General features: G+C 53.8%; 2 protein-coding genes across 10 annotated transcripts in view; both read left to right on the forward strand.

Annotated features, from left to right (window-relative positions):
- NFAM1 (NFAT activating protein with ITAM motif 1) overlaps positions 1-17,063 on the forward strand; it is a 48,869-nt gene extending 31,806 nt beyond the window's left edge. For 2 of the 4 annotated variants that reach the window (XM_050806013.1, XM_050806017.1), the window contains exons 4-6: positions 2,937-3,035; positions 12,935-13,024; positions 14,817-15,424. In XM_050806013.1, the coding sequence (XP_050661970.1) occupies positions 2,937-3,035; positions 12,935-13,024; positions 14,817-14,876 (249 nt within the window). In that variant the 3' untranslated portion in view covers positions 14,877-15,424. Of the gene's footprint in view, positions 1-2,936; positions 3,036-12,934; positions 13,025-14,816 lie in introns of those variants that run through there. The other 2 variants (XM_050806014.1, XM_050806015.1) reach the window with 2 other exon arrangements.
- NDUFA6 (NADH:ubiquinone oxidoreductase subunit A6) overlaps positions 1-17,359 on the forward strand; it is a 321,526-nt gene that overhangs the window by 10,472 nt on the left and 293,695 nt on the right. Inside the window, exon 1 of one of the 6 annotated variants that reach the window (XM_050806059.1) lies at positions 3,308-3,311. The exons of 3 other annotated variants lie outside the window; for them this stretch is intronic. The gene's annotated coding sequence lies outside the window, so the exon portion shown is untranslated. Of the gene's footprint in view, positions 1-3,307; positions 3,312-12,498; positions 12,503-13,092; positions 13,097-17,359 lie in introns of those variants that run through there. 2 more of the 6 variants (XM_050806043.1, XM_050806040.1) reach the window with 2 other exon arrangements.

Below are 17,359 nucleotides of genomic sequence, written 5' to 3' on the forward strand. Positions count from 1 at the left end.
CAGCCCTGGCAGTGTCCAGGCCGGCCAGCTCAGCGAGGAGACAAACACTAGGTCCCCAGCTGCCTTGACAGGAGGAGGCACCGAGGTGCACTGGGGTGGACCACAGCCTCTGACTGTGACGGTGCCCTCAAGAAGCAGGTGGTGCAGGGGAGGCGGCCCTGGATTTGAGGACACATATCTGGGTTTGATCCAAGGACAGACTTTTATCAGCTGGACAAGCCTCAACTTCCCCCTTCTGTTTTTGTTTTTGTTTTGTTTTGTTTTGTTTTGGAGATGGAGTCTCACTGTTTTTGCCCAGGCTGGAGCACAGTGGCACAATCTCAGCTAACTGCAACCTCCACCTCCACTTGAGGTTCAAGCAATTCTCTTGTCTCAGCCTCCTGAGTAGCTGGGATTGATTACAGGTGTTCACCACCATACATGGCTAATTTTTGTATTTTTAGTAGGGATGGGGTTTCACTATGTTGGCCAGGCTGGTCTCAAACTCCTGACCTCAAGTGATCCGCGCACCTTGGCTTCCCAAAGTGCTGGGATTCCAGACATGAACCACCGCACCTGGCCCCCTGTCTGTTAAACGGGCCATTCCATGCCCGCTTCCTCTGGCTGTTATGAGAATTAAATGAAAATAAGGACAAGTCCCAGCAGACTTCGTAAACTATCAAGTGCTACACAGACGCCAGCACTTCTCTGTCTGTGAGGCTTACACGTTCTAACTAAGAGCAGTGAAAACTCCAGCTCCTGTCTCGTCAATATCTTGGTGAAACACAGATCCGGATTCAAATCAAATCTTGCCTCGGCCACTTCCTGGTTGCATGGCCTCAGCAAGTCACCTGCCCTGTCTCCGCCTTCACGCCCTCATGTACAGAACAGAGAGGGTGGAAAGATTCACCTGCGGTTTGCAGAGGGCCTGTGAGAGAAGGCAGGTCAGGTGTTGAGAGCCCTACCTGGTTCCATGCTCTGAGCCATTATGAGCTGTGACTGGGGGTGGTGCCAGCTTCTGCCTGCGAGTTAAGTAGCTCTCAACGGCTAATCCCGCAGTAAATGGGCTGGGGTTTGGCAGGAGGCCAGGGTTTTTAATTAGCTTCTGCCCTGAGATGAGGCAGTTGTGGCTCCACTGTCAGCAGTGGCGGTGTGGTGCCTGCAATGAGGGGGGATGTCCAGGCCATCTCCCTCTGCCTCTGGAGGGCCGCCTGTACCGCCTCCTGACTCTCCCAGCCTTCACCTCCTCAGCAGGCCCAACCCAGCCTCCACCATGACCAGCGGGAGCTTTCTCCAGCACAGTTCTGACCCTGGCGTTCCCACTTCCAGTCCTCAGATGTTTCCTGTGCTCTTCACACAGCCTGCATGGCCACGCCATGCCTGTACCTCCCAGGCAGGATTCCCTCTCCGGTCACACACTGACCTCTCTCTCTCTCTCTCTCTCTTTTTTTTTCTTTTTTTTTTTTTGAGATGGGATCTCGCTGTGTCGCCCAGGCTGGAGTGCAATGGTGTGATCTCGACTCACTGCAACCTCTGCCCCCTGGGTTCAAGTGATTCTCCTGCCTCACCCTCCTGAGTAGCTGGGATTACAGGCGCACACCACCACACCTGGCTAATGTTTATATTTTTAGTAGAGATAGGGTTTTGCCATATTGGCCAGGCTGGTCTCAAACTCCTGATCTCAGGTGATCCACCTGACTCGGCCTCCGAGTCCCAAAGTGCTCGGATTACAGGCATGAGCCACCGCGCCCAGCCTATGCTGACCTTCTCCAAGTGCCTCGAGACCTCCAGGCCTTGGCACATGCTGTTCCCTCTACCTGGGGCTCCCTCCTCCCTCTCTTGCTAAATGAACTTCTTGCCCTTGGGATTTCACCTTCAATATCGCTTCTGCCCAGTGGGGCATTGGTTTCCTCCTCATGTGCCAGAGGCTCTGTGCCTGGCGGTCAACCCGCATACCAGGTTTTGGCAAAACTACTGGTTCATCCTCCATCTTTTCACTGGTCCCTAAACTCCAGGAGGGTAGGGACGGTGCCTACCTCCTCACACTGCCTGGCTTGCCAGTGCTATCAAGTGTGTGTTGGTTGACCAAGGGCCTTGTAAGCACCACCTCCTAAGCACCAGGCACCGACTCCCTGTGCCCTCCTTGTATCTTTGCAACAATCTCACAAAGGAGGGTTATTGCTGAAGAAACCAAGACCCATGGCCGAGCATGGTGGCTCACGCCTGTAATCCCAGCACTTTGGGAGGCCAAGGTGGGCAGATCACGAGGTCAAGAGATCAAGACTATCCTGGGCAACATGGTGAAACCCCGTCTCTACTAAAAATACAAAAATTAGCCAGGCATGGTGGCACGCGCCTTTATTTCCAGCTACTGGGGAGGCTGAAGCAGGAGAATCGCTTGAACCCAGGAAGTGGAGGTTGTAGTGAGCTGAGCGCACCATTGCACTCCAGCCTAGGCGACAGAGCAAGACTCCATCTCAAAATAGTAGTAATAATAATAATAATAATAATAATAAATTAATTAATTAAAAAAGAAACCAAGGCCCAGAGAGGGGAAGTGGCTCTCTCGAGGCCAGAGCCAGTGACAGCAGAGCAGGACTGGACACTGGACCTGGCTGGCGCCACTAGGGGCCCACCCACAGCTGCTGGCTCGGTCCCTGGGGCCCTGCCCTACTGGCACTGGGCCCAGTAGCTTGTGTCCCTACCAGCCAGGTGCTCTGTCCAGGGACACCTCGTGTGGGCCTTTTCCATTTCCTGTGTCTCCAGGTGCAGGAATGGCTTGACGCAGGTCTTGTAGGCATTTGCCATGTTGCCCTGGAGAGGGTGAGTGGGAGGGACTGAGTGATGAATCTCTGTGTGACCTCGTGACAATCTGCCATCCTTTCCCCTGGTGGGATCTGTGCGAGGAGGAAGATGAGAGCCGCTCTTCCCTGGCCCTGACTCCTTTCTCCCTACAGAAGCAGATGCGGGGTCCAGGGACGGACCCCACCAGGAAGTGCCTAGATCCAAGATCTGCCAGCAGCCCCAAGCAGCCTCCTTCAGAATCCATCTACACAGTGAGTCCCGGGGCCCCGCTCTCTCCACTTCTCTCAGGCCTGAGGCAGGGTCTGTCTTGTACCAGGGTCTGTCTGGCTCAGTCTTGTACCAGCTGTGTGACCTCTCCTAGCCTCAAGTTCCTCATCTGTAAAACGGGGACAATTCTCACCTCATGGAATTTCTATGAAGCTGAAAAGAGATGACACGTGCAGGGCCCCTGGAAGGCATATGAATGTCAGGTGCCCCCCATGCCCTGTTCCCCTCCTTGGCACAGCCCCTCATTCTGGGACAAGGGGTAGTGAGGGCACAGGTTGGTGAGGAATGAAGGAAACTCCTTCATCTGACCAAACAGCCGTTACCACTTCCTCCTGTTTTTATTGCACAAACAACAAAAAATCACAAAAAGAGGAAGAGGTCAGGCGTCATCCCACGCCCTTAACACATCAGTGATTTTTAATTATTTGCTCTCCCTCCCCTCCTAGCACATGCAGACATTGTCTTACATAGTCATAGTCACAGCAGAGACACGTGTTGGGACCCTGTTTGTTCCACTCTCTGCTGTGTCATAGGCATTTTCCGAAACAATCTTCCTGGAGATGCGGGTGCATCTTCAGGAAGTGGACGGTAGGTGCAGCGTAGGGGCCGAGGAGGCCAGGCCACCCCAGCCCGGCCAACCAGCCAGCATGCAGCCCTATGCCCAGTAGCTGGGGCCTGGGAGGGCTGGGAACACTCTTTTTGCTGTGTTCCTTTCGACTCCACAAGCAACATATGCTCCAAGTAGAGCAAGTGAAGAACAAATGCCACCCAGTGCCAGCTGGGGTCCCCATCCCGTGAGATCTGGCACCACCAGGTGGGCTCCCCACTCCACGCCTGGAAGGCACACAGCCCTTCTGGGGCCCTGCAGGTTCCCCAGGTGCACGCTCCCTAGGTGCACGCTCCCTGGTTGTGTTGGCGCTTGGATTCTGCTCGTACGTGCTGCCATTTCTGTTCCCACAACAACGACTCACTCTAATAACGCCACAAAATGCCACACAGAGGACGTCCAGGATATGGCCTTGTCTGCTGAGGATGGGGCAGGTGGCAGCGAGGCCAAGGAAATGTCCCTGTGGGGCAGTGCCAATAGTCCCAAGTGAAATGTGATGGTTCTCAAAGGGCTTTCAGCTTCCCCATCCCGGGGAGTTTCCGTCAGCCACGGCTTTGCACGCGGCCGGAGACTTCCTCATACTCTCTCCTGTCTCCCAGCATCTCATAGTGGTATTTTCCCTACCAGGGATTCTGGTGTCAACCGTTAGATGAAAATATTTCTCTCTCTCCCTCTCACTCTCACTTTCCCTCTCCCCCAACATACACATATGTGAGATATATATATATATAAAGATATATATATATATAAAGAAAATAACCAGCATCCTAATCCCATCTTCTTCCAGGATAAATACTAGGAACATTGACTAATATATTTTCCAGTATTTTTTCTATAAATATATACAAAGAAACCCAGACACATTCACACATACTTCTTTTTTAATTGGAGTAATGCAGCTATTTTTTTTTTCATGAACATCTCATGAATATCTTTCCACACGAATAAATATCCTTCTGTGAGATTATTTTTAATGGAAGAGCTCTTTTGAGCAGAGCTGCTTTTTTGCCTGGGTTTCGAAGTCTCTAGGACTCAGGCCGACTTCTCTGGAGTGAGGTGAAGAGACCTAACTGCCTGCAGGGTTGCAAGGCAGCTTGGAGAGTAGAGGTCATAGAACTTTGCTAAGCCCTTGACATAAGGGTCTACCAGCTGAGATTGGGCCTAGGCGGAGAAGAGTGACAGTCACAACAATAATGATGATATCAAGAGCCATTTGTTGTGGGCCTACTATGTGCCAGGGATCATGGCAGGACTTTACACCTGTTATATTTTATCAATCCTCTGGATAAGGTTTTAGGGTAAAGGTGTTGTCCCCATTTTCACTTTCTTTACTTTTATTTTCTCTCTCTCTCTCTCTTTCTTTCTTTCTTTCTTTCTTTCTTTCTTTCTTTCCTTCCTTCCTTCCTTCCTTCCTTCCTTCCTTCTTTCTTTCTTTTTTTCTTTTTTTTGAGGCAGAGTCTTGCTGCATCGCCCAGGCTGGAGTGCAGTGGCATCATCTTGGTTCACTGCAAGCTCTGCCTCCCGGGTTCACACCAGTCTCCTGCTTCAGCCTCCCAAGTAGCTGAGACTACAGTCGTCAGCCACCATGCCTGGCTAATTTTTTTGTATTTTTAGTAGAGACAGGGTTTCACCATGTTAACCAGGATGGTCTCGATCTCCTGACCTTGTGATCCACCCGCCTTGGCCTCCTAAAGTGCTGGGATTACAGGTGTGAGCCATCCCGCCCAGCCTTCCTTTGGATTTTCTACAAAACTAGTCATGTCATCTATGAATAATGCAAGTTTTACTTTTTCCTTTCCAATCCTCATTATTTTATCATTATTTTTATTTGTTATTATTTTTTTAGACAGAGTCTTGCTCTTGTTGCCCAGGCTGGAGTGCAATGGTGCAATCTCAGCTCACTGTAACCTCTGTCTCCCCTGTTCAAGTGATTCTCCTGCCTCAGCCTCCTGAGTAGCTGGGATTACAGGCGACCACCACCACACCCAGCTGAATTTTTTGTATTTTTAGTAGAGACGGGGTTTCGCCATGTTGGCCAGACTGGTCTCGAACTCCTGACTTCAGGTGATCCACCCACCTTGGCTTCCCAAACTGCTGAGATTACAGGCGTGAGACACCACGCCTGGCCTGTTTTATTTATTTATTTATTTTTGGAGACAGGGTCTTTCTCTGTCACTCAGGCTGGAGTGCAGTGGTGTGATCTCGGCTTACTGCAACCTCCACCTCCCGGGCTCCAGTGATCTTCCCACCTCAGCCTCCCAGGTGGCTGGCACTATGGGTGTAAGACACCCCACTCGGCTAATTTATAAATTTTTCGTAGAGAAGAGGTCTCACTATATTGCCCTGGCTGGTTTTGAGTTCCTGGGCTCAAGTGATCCTCCCACCTCTCAAAGTGCTGAGATTACGGGCATGAGTCACCGCACCCGGCCCAATCCTGATACCTTATTTTTTTTTTTCACTTTATTGCACTGCCTGAGGTCTCTGATATAACCATGGTGAATAGAGGTGATGATAGCAGGCATCCTTGTCTTGTTTCCCAGTCTCCGGGGAAGGCTTTTTGTAAATATATTCTTCCTTCTTTGGGCGGATACTTAAATAATGTCCTATCTTTCTTCTTTTCTAATTTCTACACTTACAGCATGCATTTCCCTTTAATAGGGCTTTAGCTGCATCCCACAAGTTTTGATGTCATATTTTCATCATCTTTCAGTTTAAAATTTCCATTGAGAATTCTTCCTTGCCTCACTGGTTACTTAAATGTGATTTGCTTAATGTGATGTAGTGGCAGACACCTATAATCCCAGCTACTCGGGAGGCCGAGGTGGGAGGATTGCTTGAGCCCAGGAGTTTGAGACCAGTCTTGGCAACGTAGCAAGACCCCATTAAAAAAATTATTTTAAGTTAATAAGGATAAGGAAGGCCGAGCGCAGTGGCTCATGTCTGTAATCCCAGCATTTTGGGAGGCCAAGGCGGGTGGATCACCTGAGGTCAGGAGTTCAAGACCAGCCTGACCAACATGGAGAAGCCCCATCTCTACTAAAAATACAAAATAATTAGCTGGGCATGGTGGCGCATGCCTTTAATCCCAGCTACTCGGGAGGTTGAGGCAGGATAACGCTTGAACCCAGGAGGCGGAGGTTGCGATGAACCAAGATCGCGCCACTGCACTCCAGCCTGGACAAGAGCGAAACTCCGTCTCAAAAAATAAATAAATACATAAATAAAAATAAGGATATGGAATATTTTATCAACATGATCAACAAACTTGAACTAATTCACATATATAGAGTACTCATTCAACCAGGCATGGTACATGTTATTTTCAAGTGCACACAGAATATAAACTGAACCATAAAGCAAGTCTCAAAAAATTCAAAAGGATTAAAAACCACACAGAATATACTCTCTGATCACCGTGGAATTAGGTAAAAATAAAAAACACCACATAGCCATAATATAATTAGACATTCAAAACTGTTGAATGAGCACTCTCATTCATTAAGGATTAATAATTGATCCTTACTAATTAAACTTTTTTTTTTGGCTGGGTGCAGTGGCTCAGGCCTGTAATCCTAGCACTTTGGGAAGCCGAGGCGGGCAGATCCTTTGAGGTCAGGAGTTCGAGACCAGCCTGGCCAACATGTTGAAACCCCATTTCTACTAAAAATACAAAAACTAGCCAGGCGTGGTAGCGCGCACCTGTAATCCCAGCTACTCAGGAGGCTGAGGCAAGAGAATCACTTGAACCTGGAAGGCAGAGGTTGCAGTGAGCCGAGATTGTGCCATTGCACTCCAGCCTGGGCGACAAGTGCGAGACTCTGTCTCAAAAAAAAAAAAAAAAAAATCTGCCAGGCGCGGTGGCTCACGCCTGTAATCCCAGCACTTTGGGAGGCCGAGGCGGGCGGATCACAAGGGCAGGAGATCAAGACCACGGTGAAACCCCGTCTCTACTAAAAATACAAAAAATTAGCCGGGCGCGGTGGCGGGTGCCTGTAGTCCCAGCTACTCGGGAGGCTGAGGCAGGAGAATGGCGTGAACCCGGGAGGCGGAGCTTGCAGTGAGCAGAGATCGCGTCACTGCACTCCAGCCTGGGCGACAGAGCGAGACTCCGTCTCAAAAAAAAAAAAAAAAAATCTGAGTTTGCTTTGAGAGAGATGCTGTTTAGAGATTCAAGTGGGGTTGACTCTGGTGTTCAGAGGATAGATGGTCTTCGGAAGCTTGTGGTTAAATGAGATCACCCAGCGAAGGGAGTGAAGAAGAAAAAGAGTCCCAGGATGGGCTCCAACCTTTACTCCAATCTTTACAGTTCAGGGTTCCACTGGTTCTGGAAAAGGAACAAGTGAAAGGGACTGAGGAGATGTGGTGGTGAGGCAGGGGAGGATCAGGAGAGTGTGGAATGTTCTGGAAGCAAGTAAAGACAGTGTGTTGAGGAGGAGGGAGAGCTCAAAGGTGTCAATGCTGCTGATTCATCAAGGAAGGTGAGGGCCGAGAACCGTCCATTGGTTTAACAATGTGGAGTCAATGGTGACCCTGAGAAGGAAGGTTCTGGTGAAGAGGAGGGCTGTAAGCCTATAAAGAGAAACAGAAAGGAGAGGGAGAGGGGCTGAAGGTGAGAGGGCCCTGTCAACGCTGGAGGAACTCTGTTCTAAGGTGCTGTGAAGAAAGGGCAGGGAGCTGGAGGGGGATGCGGGCTCAGGGAATTTCGGATGGAAGAAATCATAGCATGTTTGCAAGCTGTAAACCAGTATTGTACTGTTCACCCTATTTTGCAGATTGTGGAACTAAGACTCAGAAAGTGTAAGTAGCAGACCCAGTAAGCAAAAGGACAAGGCTCGGATGGGGGTTTTGGTGGGTCTGTCTGACCCACCCCGAAATCATGCCTTTAATATGTCAAGTTTTTCTTTTATTTTTAAATTCATTTTATTTATTTTTATTTATTTTGAGACAGAGTCTCGCTCTGTCACCCAGGCTGGAGCGCAGTGGCGTGATCTGGGCTCAGTGAACTTCTGCCTGCCGGGTTCAAGTGATTCTCCTGCCTCAGGCTCCCAAGTGGCTGATACTGCAGGCGTGCACCCCCATGCCTGGCTAATTTTTGTATTTTTAGTAGAGACGGGGTTTCATCATGTTGGCCAGGCTGGTCTTGAACTCGTGACCTCAGGTGAGATTTGCCCACCTCGGCCTCCCAAAGAATAGGTCAAGTTTTTTAAAAAAACAAATTGAAGTAGTACAGCTTTTTTTATTTTTTCATGTCATAATATGCCATGAGCACTCTTCCACATGAATAAAAAGCAAGAACTGACATAATTAAAAGGAGAAATAGACAAATCTACAATTATTCTGGCAGATTTTAACTAACTTCTGTTAAAAATTGAGAAAACAGACCAAAAAAATCAGTAAGGACCAGATGTGGTGATATGCACCTGTAATCCCAGCTTATCGGGAGGTTGTGGTAGAAAGATCACTTGAACCCAGGAGTTCAAGACCAGCTGGGCCACATAGTGAGACCTCATGAAAAACATTATTTATTTATTTATTTATTTATTTTGAGACAGAGTCTTGCTCTGTTGCCCAGGCTGGAGTGCAGTGGCACAATCTTGGCTCACTGCAACCTCCACCTCCTGGGTTCAAGCGATTCTCCTGCCTCAGCCTCCCAAGTAGCTGGGACTACAGGCGTCCACTACCACACCCAGCTAATTTTTGTATTTTTAGTAAAGACGAGGTTTCACCATGTTGGCCAGGCTGGTCTCGAACTCCTGACCTCAGGTGATCTGCCCTCCTCAGCCTCCCAAAGTGCTGGGGATTACAGGCGTGAGCCACCACGCCTGGCCCACTCCCTCATTCTTTCAGCTCTCTGCCCTAATGGGACCTTTCAGTGCAGCCTTTTCCTGACTTCCCTTTCAAAATTGCAGCCTCCCCTCTTTCCTGTCCCATCCCAACCTCCCTATCGTCCGCCTCTGAGTCTCTCCGGTGCCTTCATGGCCACCTTTTACTGTGATTATTGTCAATCTAGAGCCTCCTGGTGCCCAGCACACAGTAGGTGCTCAGGGGTCACCTATTATATGATGGGCAGAAGCCTGTTCTTACCTCCCACGGTGTCCGGGGTTCCACGGGGCCCAGCACAGGGAAGGGGAGACAGTAGCAAATGTGAGGCATCAGGATGTGATCTGTATCCTCCTTCAGCAGCAGTACTCAGACCCCCCACCCGCCTGGCGACTCTGTCCCAGCCCAGCCTGGCCCAGCATCCTTGATCTTGCTGTCAGCCTCCAGTCCCTCCGGCTCCTGTTCCTGCTCCGAGCTGCCCCTGGAGGGACCTTTCTAACACACGACTCTGATGCCTGGTGAGGAAGGCCTTTAGGGGCTCCCCATTGCCAGTGCCTGGTCTAGAATGGAATTGCTTCTCCACGGAGTGTGCTCCTTCCCGAACAACACCCCCAGATCTCACCCATCACCCCCAATGTCCAGGACCCTCAGACTAGGTCCAGGTCCAGGGACGCTAACTGGTCTGCCTGGAGGAAGGCCTCGGCATTGACTTCACGCCTCTGCCATTTGGATGACCACTGGGGTCGGCACCATTGCCCACTGGGCAGCAGGAGGCAAAGGGCCTGGATCCCATACAAACAGCCACAGCCCAGCCCAGCCCCCAGCCTCCAACACCCAACCTAGCCCAGGCCAGCCCAGCTCCCAGGCCCCAACACCCAGCCCAGCCACAGCCCAGCCACAGCCCAGCCCAGCCCCTAGGCCCCAACACCCAGCCCAGCCCAGCCCAGCTTCTAGCCCCCAACCCCCAGCCCAGCCCAGTCCAGCCCCAGCCCCACAAGTGGCCCACTCCAAGGCCTGTGCAATCTCCCAGCAGATATACCTAAGGGAGAGCCAGGAGGGGATGGTTCAGGGGCTCAAAGGGTGTCCTGTTGCCAAGGCTGCACCCTGCATTTCACAGTCTGGTGATGCAGGTCATACCCTGCATATAAATGCACTCCAGCAGGTCAGGATTTGTCAAAGGCCTCATTCAGCAGCTGCTAATTGGTGGCCACCTCCACAGCCTCCCTTGCCCTCAGCCCTGCAGCTGCTCCTGCCCTGCCCACTGCACCACCGCCCACTGCACCACCGCCCACTCGTCTATTCTCCGACTGCCCCACTGTATGGGTTGGGGGCCTGCAGCATCCCAGGACAGGCTAGTCTTCTCTGGCCCTGCATTGCCTGCCCTCTCTGGGCTCATATGTTCTGGGCAGCCTGGCTGAGCTGGACAGGAGGGAGAGGGAACCCCAGATCTGCTCCCCTGCCGAGACATGGGCAAGGAGGGTGCTCCCCTCCCTTCTGTCTGTGACCAGAATCATCCAGCACAGAGAGACTGTCAGATCTGTGAGACCTCGAAGGGGCTGGGCCTGGGTGGGTGGAGGGTTGGGAGCACAGAGGAACATTCCCATCCTGGGTGCCAGGCCGTGGCTGGTGCTCCGGGCAGGCCTTGGAAGTTTCTCTCCACTGGAAATGAGGCTTCTTCCTGGGGCAGCCCTGGTCCCTTTCCTACAAGGAAGCAGGTTGGAAGCCCCTCTCCCCAGACCCAGCCTGTTTCTGGCTCAGAGACCCCTTGAACTCGTCCCCAGGTCCGCCCCACCATCCCCGTGTCTGATGCCCTTGAAGTGAGGGTCTCCCAAGCACCAAATGGTTTATTACTTGGATTTTCATGCCCAGCTGCCTCTTGGCGCCTGCCTCCCTCCCTCCTTCCCTCCCGCCTCCCGCCCTCCTCCTGCCTCTGAGCACCACCTGTCTCTCCAGCCTGCCTCAGCAACCCCTGCTTGCCTGTTGCCAGGGAAACCGCCTCCTTGGCAACCAGCCGGCATCCATATGACACGTACACTCAGAAAGGAAAAGCTTCTGCTCTTGCTTAGGCTGTTGGTGAGCTCTGCTCTGAAGCCCAACAGGTTCTGAGGGAGGGTCCGGTTTGTGATCCCAGAGAGGGGAGGTGGGCAGGCATCATGCCTCTCTTGACCATTCAACAGCAGCTTATTAAGCACGTACTACTTCCCTGACTATGTGCGTGGCCCTTTGTGCACAATATCTCATTTAATCATGCATTGAACCTGCAAAATAGATGTGATTATTCCCATCTTACAGACGTGGAAATTGAGGCATGGAGAGGTTAAGGCTGTCAGAAGTCAGAGCCGAGATTCGAACCTACTTTTGTCTAACTTTAAAGTCCTGGTTCTTTCTACCATCTTGAGGTCTCTGGCTAGGCCTCTCTTAGCTGGGCCAAGAGTGAGTGGGCCTAGGACACAACCGAGTGGTGGGGAAGCCCCCTCACTGTAGTTCATCTGGTGCTGCTCCCTTTGTGCCAGGCACCGCTGTATAATCAGAAACCTAGAGATAGACTAGGCATAGTCCCTGCCCTCAAGGGGTTGCCATTCTGGTGAGATGCTGATGGGAGCAGGACTCTGACATAACCCAGTGCAGGAGCCATGAGGCCAGGGGCAGGTCCTCCAAGCCCAGCTGAGCTCGACACTGACCCGGGCTTCCTGGGAGGAGGCTTGGGCTGTGGGGGGCCTGTGGTCAGAGAGTGGGTGGCAGGAGCTTGACACCTCCAGGGAGGCGCATATGGGTGATGACGGCAGCCCAGGTGGCCCGAGAGGTGTGGCTGAGGGACATGAAAGGAAATTGACAGGCAAGGGGGATGAGGGGTGTGCTGAGAACCAGGACCGGACTCTGGAATCCCCCAGCAGGGCACAGGCTCGATGGCCAGGGAGTGTGACCCCAGTGGGTGCCTGGGTTGTCCTTGAATACAGGCTGGGGTGGGGGTTGGGGAGAACTAGAGGGTGCGGGTGGGTGGGAGGACCCTCATAGGGGCCGGGGCTTTGAACAGGGGGGTAAAGGCAGAGGTCATGGGGGCATCCTGTTGGAGCCGTGGCCACAGGTATCATGCAGGGGGCTGCTGGCTGCAAGGCCCTTAAGAGCCTAGGGACAGTGGGAGGAGGCCTGGCCCTTCCTCTTGCCAGCCCGGTGGAAGCCTGGATAGAACCCTCCAGGTGGAACACAAGGCTCTACTGGAGGACCTTAAGGGGGGTTAGGGAGGTGGCTGAGAACAGAGAGGGGTCAGCCCTGTACAGGCAGGGAAGGGGCAAGGTGACTCTGGGAAAGGGGGTGGCAGGTGAAAAGATGTGGCTGGGCTTTGCCCTTGCCTGGGGTCCCACGGTGGGGTGTGTAACAGGCAGGGGGCCGGCTGCTGGGGCTGGGGACTACCCCTCTGCACACTTGCCCCTGATCATGGCACCCCGTCTCCTGCAGGCTCTGCAGCGCCGCGAGACCGAGGTCTACGCCTGCATCGAGAGTGAGGATGGCTGCCCACCCACCGCCAAGCAGAGCCCCGTCTCCCAGGTACGCAGGCACTGGAACACCACACCTGGCTTCTCACTCCAGCTGACCCTCCTGTCATCAGTGAAGTGGGGGCGGGGGGCAAATGGGACATGGAAGTGAGCCACCTGCTGTGGAATCCCAGCCCTCTCTTGGTGGCAGCTGGCCTGCTGGTTAGGAGGACTGGTGGGCCTGAGTTCCTGCTCTGTCCCTTAGCCGCTGTGCAGCCCTAGTCGAGGTGTCTGACTTCTCTGTGTCTGAATCTCATTTTGTGCAGACTGAGCATCCTAACAGTGCCTACCTCATAGATGTTCAGTGAGGGTAGAATGTTGTACTGAGAGAGCTGCCTGGAACCCAGCTGTGCCTATGCACTGTGAGCTATTGTAACTACCACTGGGCACAGTGTCCACACTGGCCAATCAGACAGGGGTGTTAGGCTTCCAGCTGCCCCCAGGTTGGGGTTGGCTAAAGTCTGGAGTTAGAGTGTGAGCTAGTAGAAGCTAGGGTGGCCTGGTCAGGGCTACGTGATTGTCATGATAGGGCCTCAGGCATATTACCCAATCATATTTTCTCTCTCTCTCTCTTTTTTTTTTCTTTTTTTTTTTTTTGAGACAGAGTCTTGCTCTGTCACCCGGGCAGGAGGGCAGTGGCGGGATCTCAGCTAACTGCAACCTCTGCCTCTTGGGTTCAAGCAAGTCTCCTGCCTCAGCCCCCCGAGTAGCTGGGATTACAGGTGCCCACCACTGTGCCCACCACTATGCCCAGATAATTTTTTGTGTTTTTAGTACAGACAGGGTTTCACCGTGTTGGCCAGGCTGGTCTCGAACTCCTGACCTCATGATTCACCCGCCTCAGCCTCCCAAAGTGCTGGGATTAAAGGTGGGATTAACGGGCCCACCGCACCAGGTACATACTTTCTCTCTTAAACCTGTTTGCTCATCGGTAAAGTGGATGAGCAATGATTTCCTGCAATACCAACTGCCCCTGAATTCAAACGTGTTCCAAGCTGAATAACATCTGCACCAGGGCTTTCAGCACTGTGAAGTGTGAGGTGTTGTTCAGCCAGAACAGGAGCCCACAGGCCTCTTGGAGCATCCATCAGGGGGTGTGGGCGGCTGGCACTTGGCCTTCTCTGGCCCAGGCCAGCACTGTTTGTTAAATTGCCTATTCTCAAAGCCCTTTCTATACTCAGCCCTCAACTAGACCCTGAGTGAAAGCAGGGCTTCCCCGACCCTGGGATCTCCAGGGATACCTGGGCCATCTCAGGCAGTGCCCACCCTGTGCCAGGCCCCGGGGTGCTAGACAGGAGAACTAGGCATGTCCCTGCACTCTGGGAGCCATAGTCTGCAGGAACAGGTCACTGACCCCATGGACACACAGAGGCATTTGTAGCCCTGTTGTGAGGGGTGGTCTTCTGGGAGGGACCAGCCAGGACAGGGAGGGAGGGGGTCCCTCGGACCCTACGATGAGCCCGCAGGCAGGATGAGTAGGAGGCAGTCATGGAACAGATGTGTCTTTGGGAGGAGGTGTATCCCACACAGAGGGCAGAAGGCAGAGGGCAGAGCTGTGGGGGAAGCTCTGAGGCTGGAAGGGCAGACCCATGTGGATGGAGGGCAGCGAGCAGGGGTGGGGAGCGTGGTGGGGGAAGAGGCTGGGGAGGTGGGTTTGGAGACAGAGGGCAGGCCCATCAAAGCTACACAGGAAATAATCTGTTGCCCTCTGGCTAAAACTAAATTAGTGCAAGTTCATTCTTTTCCTACCTAATGGTCATTCTCTCTCTTTCTCTCCCTCCCTCCCTTTCTTCTTTTCTATCCAGGAGAGACTGCATAGATTCAAAGATGATGGCGAATTTAACCTGGTCTATGAAAATCTCTAGGATGGGCTCCACTGCCCATAGAGCTTGCCCTGGGTCAGAGGACGGGGCAGCCTCTGCCACCAAAGGACTTGACTTGAGTTGGGAGTAAGGCCCCCAGGGATACCCCATCATCTCACATTCAAGGCCCTTCCCGCCTTGGCATGCCCCACTGCCCCCATTCTATGCCCTAGCCGCCAAGGCTTTCACATCTTGCGGCCTTTGCCCAGGCTGTTCCTTCTGCCAGGCAGGCCCTTCTTCCCTGGCACAACCAGCAAAGTGCCCCTCAGTCTTCAAGGGCTTTCCTGGATGCCACTCTTGCCCAGAGCCCTGCTCACCACCTCATGCTTACAGAGCAGCATGCTCTCTTGGCTCTCTTGGCACCAGACAGCTGGCACCTCAGCCAGCAGGGCAGCCTCTGAGCTGAGGGAGGTCCCTGCAAGGGCCCCTTAGCAGCGCTGTGTGGGGAGCCGAGGTGTGGAGGAGCTGGGGAGCAGCTATGCAAACCCCTACCTGCCCAGCTGGGCCAGAGGCACGAGGCAGCCATCAGGGTGGGAGCAGGGGCTGGCGTGGGAGGTCTGGGGGACAGAGAAGGATGATGGACCCCGCAGAGGCAAGACTGGGATCAGGGACAGATCTGGAGGCCCAGGACATGGCTGAGAGGTGGTCAGCAGGCTGGGGGCAGAGAGGGCTTGGGTACAAGCCGGTGAGGAAGGAGATTATGGCATGTTTGGGATGAGGGCAGAGGGATGGATGAGGGGAGGAGGGTGCTGGCTAAACAGCAGCTGAATGAATGGCCTGAAGTTCCCCCTCCCGCAAGGGTCCCTGCTCCCATTGGTCTGGCCCTGTATGCACACTGTCATCTCCTTTGTCACCCTCTGCTCCAGGCCTTCCCCACTGCAGGACCTCAGCTGTCCCTCCTTCTACCCAACGCGCAGTCCCCCAGAGTTCCTTCTGTCTGGCCTATCCTGTGCCCACCACCTGCGGCTTCATCCAGTCCTCCTGCTCTGTCTTTATCTGCCATAGCCCCAGCTCTGGCCCCCTGTGGATTGAGGTCCCAAGTGGTCCAGCTGTGGGGTTTGGTGCTGGGACCCTCAAGGGCAGCCGGAAGGTCCCTCTGAGGCAGAAGCTCAGGCCCCATGGGGACAGTGGCTCCCTAGTGCCTGGCCCGGAGCCATTTCTGCTGTTCTGAGTGCCCATATCACCCTCACTTCCTCCTCACAGCAGCCCTGCACTGTGGCCAGAAACCCATCCACAGGCAGGCAGTGGCTGGGGTCTGGGTGGCCCCGGGCTGTTAGGCTCCGCTTCCTCCCTCCGCTCCCCCATGTCTCCCTGAGTTCTCCCACCTTTGCTCATTTGTGAAATGGGCAGGTCAATCCTCCCATCCCCCCGTGTGGGCTGCCCCAACCCCAAATGTGCCCAGGGAGGGTGGGGTACCCAAGGCACAGGCCCTGGCCCTGCCCCCAAGCAGCACTGGGCTACCGCTGGCAGAGGCACCTTTGGTTCTGCAGGTCACGCCCCTCCCTGCGGAGAAGGGAAAGCTGGTGGTAGAGGCTGGGCACAGATTGGCCCGGAAGTCATCCCTGGGCCCTGCTAGGGTGGCACCAGACTTCTCTGGTCCCGCAGGACAGTCAGTGACCTCCCAGCTTGGTTCTGGGCCCCCGCCTGCAAGCACACATGGCAAGGAGGGCTTTTGCAGGCTCACATAACCAAGTGGCAAGGCCCCTGCTCCCAGAGGCTGGATTTGAATGAACTCCAGGCCTGTTTGGGGAGGTGAAGCTGCCAGGTGTGCACAGGGGCCTCCCAGGCTCCTGGCTCCACCAGCCTGAGGCGGGGGCAAGGGTCACAGCAACGGGGGACAATGCCGCTCAGGGTGCAGTGAGCTCCCCTGGGAATACTGAAGCCAGCAAGACCAGGAGAGCGCCACCTCACTGGGCCTGCCTCCCCCACCTCCTGGGCCTCTCTGACCTCAGCTCCTGGACCCTGGATCCTCTGGCTGGGACTCAGCATTCTCCAGTCTTTTTCAGGGGTAGAGAGGGGAGCCTGGGTTGAACTTTACCACCGTGCCCTGGCCCAGGCATCACAAACACGGCCTCCCTGTGGCTGCCCTGCCCCCGACAGACCCCGATTAAACCCACACCTGGCCTTGGCCCTCCCCTGCTCCATACCTTGCATAGTTTTTACCTCACTTGGAATAAAATTCCAACTCCTTCCTGTGGTCTAGGAGGTTCTTGGGGCTGACTCATCGCCCCTCTGGTGGACACAGACATTGCCAGCGTGGTGGTCGTCTGTGCTTGGTTCAGGGCAAGGCTGGGAGGCAGTGGGTGCCGAAGTCTTCAGTGAGCAAGGAGAGAGGCTAGGAGGAGGAGGAGGAAGAGGGCACAGCGTGGAGGGACGGGACCCTAAAGGGCTTTGACCCAAGGGAGGGTGGGGTAAGAATGTTCTGAGACATTCTTGGGCGACAAAGAGGACTGAGCACCTGTTCCCCAGCTCCCAGGACTGAGAGC

This window comes from Macaca thibetana, chromosome 10 (genome assembly GCF_024542745.1).
Source record: "Macaca thibetana thibetana isolate TM-01 chromosome 10, ASM2454274v1, whole genome shotgun sequence".
Lineage (NCBI taxonomy): Eukaryota > Metazoa > Chordata > Mammalia > Primates > Cercopithecidae > Macaca > Macaca thibetana.